At 39.1% G+C, this 11,200-nt stretch overlaps 1 protein-coding gene across 1 annotated transcript in view; it reads right to left on the bottom strand.

The window, feature by feature from the left end:
- Positions 1 to 2,897: 2,897 nt before the first annotated feature.
- The window catches only part of ola1 (Obg-like ATPase 1), a 173,465-nt gene continuing 165,162 nt past the window's right edge, over positions 2,898 to 11,200 (bottom strand). The window contains exon 11 of the mRNA XM_063050101.1: positions 2,898 to 4,958. Coding sequence (XP_062906171.1) covers positions 4,857 to 4,958 — 102 coding nt within the window. The 3' untranslated portion in view covers positions 2,898 to 4,856. The remainder of the gene's footprint in view (positions 4,959 to 11,200) is intronic.

Below are 11,200 nucleotides of genomic sequence, written 5' to 3'. Positions count from 1 at the left end.
CAGTAGTTTGATGATTACAATTCCCAGCTTTTCGAACTTAAGTACATGGTTGATACCTTATTAGCCGTGTATATCTAGCATTTATACTTCAGATTTTCACTATCCAGAATATTTTGCTTTCCAGTAGTCTTTGTACAAATCTTCAAGGGAAAAAACGCAATACCTATATTTTTTTGTAGATGGAATCACTGCCAAAGACAACATTTACTATCTAAGCTAATTGTCTTTGAGAATTTGGTGTTGGTCCACATTCTACAAATGTCATACCATTCCATTCAAGGCATCTTATTTGGACAGGGAGTTGCATAATTTAGACCTAGCAGTGATGAAGGCACTTTGATATATTTCCAAGTCAGGATATTGTATCACTTTGAAAGACAGCTTACAAGTAGTGTTGTTCTCATACAGTACTGTACATCTGCTGCTGCCCTGAGAAAATCGGTCATCAAGTAATACAACAGGCAAACAGACCTTTGGCGCAACTCATCCATTCCAGCCATGGTGCCTGCCAAAATTGTCTGAATTGCCCACTTTAGACCCATATCCCTCTAAATCACTTATCCAAATCTCTTTGAAATGTTATTATTGTACCTGTCTGAACCACTTTCTCTGAAAGATAATTCCATATATTTACAACCCACTGCATGAAGAACTTGCCCTTTAGGTCTATTAAATCTTTCACCTCTCACCTTAGACATATGCCCTCTTTTGTTTTAAGTTCTCCTGGGTAAAAATGACTGTGTGTTTACCCTATCAATATCCCTCATGATTTTATACACCTCTATAAAGTCACTCCTCAAGCTTCTACATTCTCTGAGGAATAAGGTTCTACCCTACCTAACTTCTCCCTGTAACTTATTCTGGTAGCATCCTTGTAAATCTCTGCACTCTTTCCTGTTCTCTAATGTTTTTCCTTAACAGGAGACCAAAATAATACATAAAACCCCAAATGCAGTCTCACCAGCATCTTGTACAATGGTAACATAACATCTTAACTCCCAAACTCAGTGTCCTGATGAGGCCAGTGTGCCAAACATCTTCTTCGCAGGTAATGACAGCACTTCCAGTAATCTACATACTTGCACTCCCTAAGTTTCTCTGTTCCACAATATTCCCCAAGGCCTGACCATTCATCATACAAGTTAAACCTTGGTTTGACTGCCCAAAATGCAACACTTTGCACTCACCTGAATTGATTACTATTTGCCAATCTTCAGCCAATTTACGAGAGTGATTGATAAGTTTGTGGCCTAAGGTAGGAGTCAATTTTAGAAAACCTAGCACATTTATTTTTCCTACATTTACACACTTAGTCCAGCCGTCGTGGAGCATACCGATCCCTTCTTTGTAGAAGCGGCGTCTTGGACCACCAGAATTGGTTCACAGTAGGGGTGATTGATAAGTTTGTGGCCTAAGGTAGAAGGAGATCGGTTATTAACTTCAAACTTCCTGCATTTTCACTCAAAGAGTTGAACTGCACGTACATGTAACGACAGCTGGATACCTCACCTCCTTCTACCCAAGGCCACGAACTTATCAATCACCCCTGCTGTGGACCACCTGGCGGTCCAAGACGCTCTCGTTACATGCACGTGCAGTTCAACTCTTTGAGTGATAATGCAGGAAGTATGAAGTTAATAACTCATCTCCTTTTACCTTAGGTCACAAACTTATCAATCACCCCTGCTGTGGACCACTTCTACAAAAAAGGGATCCGTATACTCCATGACCGCTGGACTAAGTGTGTACATGTAGGAGGGGACTATGTTGAAAAATAAATATGCTAGGTTTTCTAAAATTGACTTCTTCTACCTTAGGCCACAAACTTATCACCCCTCGTACCTAGCTGATCGAGATCCATCGATAATTTTTGATAACCTACTTCACTGTCCACAATCCAACCTAATCTATTATAATTCAGCAATCTACTAATGATATCTTGAATAACCAAATCATTCATATAAATGAGCAACAAAGGTCCCAGTGATGGTCCCTGCTGCACTCCACTAAAGACAGGCCTCCTGTCCGAGAATCAACCTTTGACCATCACTTTCTGCTTCCTTCGAAAGAGCCAATTACAAGTCTAATTAGTTATGCTGTGCTAGCAAACTTTCCAGACTAGTCTGTCACGTGGGATGTTGTCAAAGTTCCGCATACACAATGCCCACTGCCCTACCCTCTTGGTTACCCCTTTGAAAAATTCTGATTTATCACACATTTCTCACTCACAAAGCCATGCTGACTACCCTGATTAGAGATGTCTATCCAAAGGTTAATAGATCATATCCCCTCCAGTAACCGACCCATAAATGTCAGACTCACAAGCCTGCAATTCCCTGGGTTTTCTTTGCTGCCCTTCTTAAATAATAGTAAATAATTGGCTATCTTCCAATATTTCAGTACTTCACCTATAGCTAAAGATGAACTTAATATCTCTCCAGGGGTCTCCACAATCTTTCCATAAATTCCCACAGGTCAGAGGTTGCACTCAGTCAGGCCTGGGAACTTATTCACCATAATGCACCTTAAAGCACCCCCTTCCCCCGGAATACCTCCTACCTGGTAATCTATAATGACTTATACATTTTACTGTTTTAATATTAAAACACTTATCATCCATGACCATGTCAAGTTTGATAAGGAAACGGTTGGAACACATATTATTTAAAACTTAATTTGACCAGAGGCTGGGATTACTCATTTTCAGATCCTTCGTTACTTCATTGCTTCTGCAATAGATTTGGGCTACTTTGACAATTTATTTCATTGCCTACATAATACAGAATCTATAAACGCAAACACGAGGAAGTCTGCAGATGCTGGAAATTCAAGCAACACACATCAAAGTTGCTATCTATAAAACAGAATCTATAAAAATCAGTTTGAGTGTATGCTCCTTCCCATCTTTATTTTAATCACTGTTACATCCAGAAGGTAATTCAGAGGCACAAGGAACAGATTCCTGCTGAAATATTCCACATTCTTCATTTTGGTCATATTAATAAGATTATCCTATCACTTAACCCTTCCCAATAACTAATTTTTCCTATTTTCTACATTGAAAGTGTGTTTTTAAACCCCCTAAGCTCTCTTGTTCAGACTGTTAACATGCATGCTTAAGTTCTTCAATTCTGACGCAATGGACTTTGCTCAATGGGTTGATGAAATTTTCAGTGAAAACCTTTTCCTACTGGTTATTTTCTCAAGAGACATTCCTTTCCAAAGATTATTTTCCAAGCATAATATTTTCATATATCAAAAATTATACAACCACGGCGATCATATTTCTTCTGTTAAAATATTTAACATTCACAGTAAGCACAAGAGGATTGTTTTTTACGTGGTTAATAAAGAGCAATAGCCTCTAACTCCTTTAACAATGTCAAGTGTGCCATTTGACATTTAAAAAGACATTTTTTCAGATCTCAACTGTTCCTATATACAATTAAAAAAAACTCCTCTTCCTGTATGGAAAGACAATTCCAGTCCAACAGCACATACCCAGTAGGTATTCTAGGCATATATAAAAGAAAATCACTAATACAGTTCTATTATAAATTTCAACAAATGACAAAATCACATATCTGAAAGAAAAAATAATGTTAATACTTCTGGTATATATTTTCCCTTCCAGATGTATGTTTCAAGCTTGTTTTTGCCTTTTCTTTTTAATGCTTACTGGAAATTGATGGCACAAAATTGCAATCAACAATCTATTGTAAGTGAATAAATCAACGAAGTACACACGACAAACATTTCCACAAAGTTACTGACCACTATTCAACCCTAACTTAAGAGAAAATGTAATGGGTGACAAATGTATTATGATATTGGAAAAGAGCTTTAATCACCAACACAGCACAATGCATTTATAAATGTCTAAAGGGGTTAACTCTAAAGGAATAAAATCAAACCACTGAGGTGAATCTCCTAGTTGTACACAAAAATCAATTTACCAAAAAAAACATAAATTTATGCTTCTGTATTACACCCATCTAGATCATGAACTCCTATAATACAGACATGAAAGTACTTATCCTCACAATAAATGCCCATCTATTCATGCTTTCAGTAAATCATCAGCACCTTAATCTTTATCTTTTAATGAAAAGAACCATTTCTGAAATATAATAAAAAGCTGCCCCACACTGGCAGTTACTGTATCATACACGTCTTTAAATTCTGTAATCAGCAACTACCAGGTGCCATATCACATTTAACACACCACAGTCAGTCAATACAGACATCCCCAAACACACCAAGACTGTTTTTGTCAAATGTTTTATTGACTGTAAACATCTGGAGTACTGTAAAACATGCATTATCTGTAGATTCAGAAAGGAGCAATGCCATTGTCTTTTCTGTCAAGTGTGTCAGATTTGGCATCTAGTGATGGAGATTAATGAAGTATCATGAGAGTAATATGGTTCTTGAAATGCTCCAGTTTAGAGTAGAGCTTTAATCTTAAATTAAAGCTGTCGACATTTAGTGAACCTACACTTTCATTGGAATAACATTATCTCATTCCATAACAAACATGAGGAATACAATTAAAGGAATAACAAGCTGTCCCAAGTCAGGTTGAAATCATGATTTACAGCCAAATGTATATTTAAAAATAAGTAAATTCAATCTTGTTCAGTTGTTTAGAATATAGTTAAATCCACGTCAGATCAATATAAGATGAATCCTATCAAAGATCCAATTTATTGTCATTGTTGCCATATGCCAATCTGTCCCTAACCAATTAGTCAGAAACCAATATCAAAACTCCTTTTATTTGCAAGTTTGAATATGTGCAATGTCTTGCCTATTATGTTCCACTGCTCACGACAGGAGGAAGTTGTACTTTAAATTCACTTCTTTTTTGATTGCTGTGGTGTATTGAATTTGAAAAAGATAATGTCTCCATCTTCAACAATGTAATTTCTGCCTTGTTGTCTATATTTTCCAGCACTCTGCAAACAATTACAAAAATTGAAATGAATAAACAATCATTATTTGTGGAATGCAAATAAAATACTTCCAAAAACACAGTTTAGAAACATTTTCTTTGAACAATTTCATGATTCATAAACACATATATTATTAAGTTTCAGCTGCAGATTTATTCGGTTCTCGTTGAACATCTGATTTCCTTTCTTTTCCAAATCAAGCTCTGATCGAGAACATGAGAGATTTTACTTTTGATCATTTCTTCCTTTCTTCCATTTGATCATTTCTTCCATTCTGTTGGCCTTTGGAATCAAATCAGCAACCCAGAAAAATATTCCAATATATCTATAACTAACCAGTCTGAGCACATACAATTACAATGTCCTCCTAAGTCACCTTAACTGACATTTAATAATTTCAATCATCATATTAAGGAAAAGTAATTTATTGCCAGAACAAGAATAAAGTTCACTCTGACTTTCATGCAGTCTTCTCCTCTGACATTCATTTAACAAACAGGCAGATCTTTTGTGTTACATTTGTAAATATAATGATGGGTGGGTGCCAGAGGAGTTTAATCTAATTTTATTATGCAACTTCCAGACAAGCCTAGCACAAACCCAGATGTCCAGACAAACAAGGCATACAATCAGAGTAGCCTGATTGACTCCGACCATTCCCATACAACACATTGGTATGCTCGTCTCAGACTTCCTGTTAAAGTTAGATCAGTTTGCATTTAATATTTAGAATGGAAACTGATTGGTATTTGTGTAAATGGCCACAGGTTTAGATGAATGATCCAGAAACACAAACTAAATTCTGCACTGGAGTTATAGAAATTATACAAAATCAGTTTTGCTTTTTCCTCTTCTTAACTGGAATCTCATGGCTGATGATGCTACGTGGGTTCAAAAGGTGCTTGGAATGAACAGTTGATTAATTTGGGAAATAGCACACTTTTTCTGTTGCTTTCTTAGGGTTCCATTTGCTCCTGGAGAATCAAAGTTCTCAATGCTATCCTAATTCCTCCTTCATTTATGGTCAATGGGAAGGGATTCCTATACGCTAATGAGGATGTTACATATTTTGAAGGAAGTTTTGAGAATATCATTCAATTGCCTCCTATGACCCCTTAGTAATCCCTTGTTCAATTCAGAATGCCTGTTTCAGAAATTTGGGGAAAACATATGAAAGGTTTAACCTGCCCAATGTAGCCAACTGAGTGAGATTACAGTCTTGAAACTGAATGTGTCGGCCTTCGAGAGGACACTGACACTGGTAAATTTATCTTGTCAGAGGATCTGAAAGATTTGCAAAGGTAGCTTTGGATGGTATCACTCCTGTGTGCTTGGAAGTCACTTCTCTCAAGCATACACGAGGGCAAGGATCACTGATACCCAGCAACTCATGAGTTTTGAAGTCTTGATCTTTAAATACTCTCCCAAATATTGAAAGTACTTTGATATTTGGAAAAGAGTGCAACTGGTGGCAAATTTCATCAATGATGCCACCTTTGGAATGGTTACTGAAATATGATTGTTTGATAAGCTGCCACATAAAAGACTTAACCATAAGATAAGGATGCATAGAGTTGGGGGTGATGTATTAGCATGGATATAGGATTGGGTAACCAATAGAAAGCAGAGATTTGGGATACATGGGTGTTTCTCTGGTTGACAATCAGTGGTGAGTGGTGTGCTGCAGGGGTCAGTACTGAGCTCACAACTGTTCACAATATACATTAATGATCTGGAGAGGGGGCCCAGTGTAGTTTATCTAAGTTTGCTGATGACACGAAATTGAGTGGAAAAGCAAATTGTGCAGAAGATACAGACAGTCTGCAGAGAGATACAGATGGGTTAAGGATTGGGCAAGGGTCTGGCAGATGGAGTACAATGTTGGTAAATGCGAGGTCATTCATTTTGGAAGAAAAAAATGGAAGATCAGATTATTATTTAAATGGTAAAAGATTACAGCATGCTGCTGTGCAGAGGGTCTTGGGAGTGCTTGTTCATGAATCGCAAAAGGTTAATTTGCAGGTGCAGCAAGCTATCAAGAAGGCAAATGGAATGTTGGTCTTCATTGCTAGAGGTATTGAATTTAAGAGCAGGGAGGTTATGCTGCAACTGTACAGGGTACTGGTGAAGCTGCATCTGGAGGACTGCATGCAATTCTGGTCTCCATACTTGGGGAAGGATATATTGGCTTTGGAGGCAGTGCAGAGGAGGTTCACCAGGTTGATTCCTGAGATGAGGAGGTAGACTATAAGGAGAGATTGAGTCGCCTGGGACTGTACTCGCTGGAATTCAGAAAAATGAGAGGAGATCTTATAGAAACATATAAAATTATGAAAGGGATAGATGTACGAAAGTTGTATCCACTGGTAGGTGAGACTGGAACTAGGGGACATAGCCTCAAGATTTAGGGGAGTCAATTTAGGACAGAGATGAGGAGGAACTGCTTTTTCAAAAGGGTGGTAAATCTGTGGAATTTTCGGCCTAATGAAGCAGTGGAGGCTACCTCAGTAGATATATTTAAGACGAGGTTCGATAGATTTTTGTACAGTAGGGGAATTAAGGGTTATGGGGAAAAGGCAGATGAGTCCATAGTCAGATCAGCCAAGGTCTTATAGAATGGCCGAGCAGGTTCGACAGGCCAGATGGCTTATTCCTACTCCTGTTTCTTATGTTCTTATATAGAATGTGAATCAGGCTTTTGAGGATCCTGTAATGAATCCTTGTTAGTTTATGAATATTAACTGAAAGACCCATTCTCTCAGGAACTTTAATGAAGTGAAAAAAATAAAATATTTTTTATTAGTTGCTAGTCACCTGAAACTATATTATGTGAAAAGGAATGTATAAATCATAAAATTTTATATATAAATCCAATTTCTGTTTTACAATCTCCATGTGCTCATGATATGGTTAAACATAATTGTGTCTAATTTGGTATTTAAATTACAAGGAGAGTAATGGTGAAAGTTCATTGTACTTAACAAACACAGACAGTTCAAATAATATTCAAGTTAAAATCTATTAATGCATATTAAACATAAATCAATAATATTCACTGGTATTTACAATAGTGATAACCAAATATCAAAGCAAAATAGATACAAAGAACAAGAGCAATTTAAATAATTTTAAAGCCTAGACAGTATTTTTATTAACTTGTATCATTTAGTGTTTTATCTATACTTCCTCTATATATTTTTAAATGACCACTTGATCTTCCTAATGTTCAGTGGACTATTTATTTTCCTCTTGTTGAACTGGGGAAAGAGTATTTTAAAAATATAATGACTATGAGATCTTAAATATGTATTAAGCTAGATGTGAAACCAATTCATTTGCACTTGAAAGCAGACATCTGGAAAGGCCAGCATTTCACAACCAGATATGACTGCTAATAAAACAACATCCCTGTTGACTACAAAGCCCTCACACAGCCATTCAATGTGAAGTTCACAGAACAATCACTAAGCGCTATTAGTCAAAACCGTGGCATACACAATATGCTCGGCAATAATAATTTCAGCAGATAGGCTTATAACCCCTTCTCCATAAACACTTTGAACTCCGTCAGTTACATATTTTTCAAACATATTTCTTCTGTTCAAGTACTGCTCGATGCAATTTATTTTGAATTATCTACATTTGCACCTTTTGAATTGGTAGTTTACTCGAACATTCCAAAGTGGTTAGTAATGCAGAGAGTAACCAGACATAAAAAGCTTAAGAAAAACCTATGGTTTGTGATTAGAAAACTGGAGCTGCTTTTGAATACGGTGGGGTGGGGGGGGGGGAGTACTCCAAGTCAGACTGAAAAGCAGAGGGATGAGACCCCTCTACCACGCGTCAATGCGCAGTCACTGAAGAACAACTTTGAGGACCTAAGGGCAAGGGTGCTGTATCATAAGGAAATGAGGAATTGTAGATTTCTGTATTTTACAGAGATGTGCTTACTCAGAGTATGCCAGATACAGTGATCAGACTCGAAGACTTTTTGATACACAGGATGGACTGCACTGCTGACTCGGAAAAGGCAAAAGGTGCAGGTATGTGTTTTATAATAGGACAGGAGAAGATGGCGGCGCAACACAGCGGCCACTCCGGTGATGAATATCTGTTATCTGTCAAGTAGGAGACCGTGCACAATCCTGATTTGATGGAGACAGACATGAGAGCACGGAGGAACATCTGGAGAAACTTCTGAAATGCCTGCTTCGCTGCCACTGCTACTGTGTGATCCTGAATCTCAGGAGGGGAAGGCCCCGAGTCCTCGGCTTTGCTTGTTGTTCAGCAGCTGGGGCGGGGTTGAAGCGCTCGGCAGAGATGGTGCCCGGTGCTCAGTGTCGGAGGGCTGGTCAGAGGCTCAAAATTTTCGGACGGACTCAGAGTCGGCTGTGGTCGGGTGCTTCCAGGGAGCTGCATTGGCAAGTTTGCAGTGCTGAAGGTTCATGGCAGGGAGAGTTTCTCCCTTCTACCGTCTGCGTGAGATGATGGGCTATCGGGACTTTGAGACTTTTTTTTTTAACCGTGCCCATGGTCTGCTCTTTATCAAATTACGGCAGCGGTCCCCAACCACCTGGCCGCGGACCGGTACCAGGCCGCAGAGCATGCACTACTGGGCCGCGAGGAAGCGATATGATTTGGCGATATGAGTCAGCTGCACCTTTCCTCATTCCCTGTCACGGCCACTGATCAGCCATTACGCATGCGAGGTCGTGACCCGCACGTCATCCATGTCAGCGCGGGAAGGAGATCAACTCCTCGAGCTTGCAAATGACGACGGGCTGAGAAGTATGTTTGACATAACATCTCTGTCGGCATTTTGGATCAAAGTCAAGGCTAAATATCCTGAGATAGCCACGAAAGCACTGAAAACGTTGCTTTCATTTCTGACATTTTTCTGTGAAGCGGAGTTTTCTGCAATGAATGCAACTAAAACTAAACTGCGGAATAGACTGGCCATAAGGAACCCCCTTCGAGTATCGCTGTCTCCCATCACCCCTCGATAGGACCGTGTTGTTGCAGGGAAACAAGCCCAGGGCTCCCACTGATTCAGCGATATTGGTGTGTTGCAATGATTTTATATGTTCATACGGGGTAAATATGTGCTGTGTGTTTAATATCCAAATGTTACTCAAAATGTTATGATGCTATTGACTTAGAAGTGACCCTATAACAATTACAGCACGGAAACAGGCGATCTTGGCCCTTCTAGTACGTGCCGAACGCTACTCTCACCTAGTCCCACCGACCTGTACTCAGCCCATAACCCTCCATTCCTTTCCTGTCCATATACCTGCCCGATTTTTCTTTAAATGATAATATCGAACCTGCCTCTGCCACTTCTACTGGAAGTTCGTTCAACACTTCAAGCTCCCCTGTCCTCCCCTGATAATTGACTTATCGCTATATTCATGCGAGGAAAATATGCACTGTGTGTTTAATATTAAATTCGTTAGATAAACCCTTTTAGATACAAAATTGAGTGTATTATCCACTTATCGCCTATATTCCAGTAGTGATTAACACCCACCCCCACGAACAGAATCGCCAAAAAGGATTTGCTGGGGGGGGGGCGAGGTTTGCAGACAGGCGGGGCGGGAATCGGCAGGTCATGACGCGCATGCGCACTGGTGCCTGCGCAAGGCTTCATGGCCATTGTAGTCTTTCTGGGTAAACAACGCATTTGACTGCTACTCTTGACCGTTGGCAACCCTACCCCCACCCCCCTCGGTCGGCCGGTCCGCAAGAATATTGTCAATATTAAACTGGTCCGCAATGCAAAAAAGGTTGGGGACCCCTGAATTACGGTATTGCTTAGCACTGTTGTAACTATATGTTATAATTATGTGGTTTTTGTCAGTTTTAGTCTTGGTCTGTCCTGTGTTTCTGTGATATCATACTGGAGGAACATTGTATCATTTCTTAATGCATGCATTTCTAAATGACAATAAACGAGGACTGAGTGTCCTCATAATCTAAATCTAAAAAAAATCTAAATAAACTCTTTGTGGTGCTCCAATGTGATGGTTTTGTTGTACTCATGTTCCCCCAACCTGGAACCCACAACGCTCAAATACCGAGCAAAAAGAGAGTTCTCCTCCATGATCCTGACTGCAGTTTACATACCACCAGTGGCTGACTATAATCAAGCAATTACGATATTGCATGATGCTGTCACAAACAAGAAACAGTCCACCACGATGCACTTCATATAATAGTCAAGGATTTCTATCAGGTTTGTTTGA

This window comes from Mobula hypostoma, chromosome 6 (genome assembly GCF_963921235.1).
Source record: "Mobula hypostoma chromosome 6, sMobHyp1.1, whole genome shotgun sequence".
Lineage (NCBI taxonomy): Eukaryota > Metazoa > Chordata > Chondrichthyes > Myliobatiformes > Myliobatidae > Mobula > Mobula hypostoma.
Note: the sequence above shows the minus strand (reverse complement) of the source record. Positions and strands in the feature narration are given on the sequence as shown.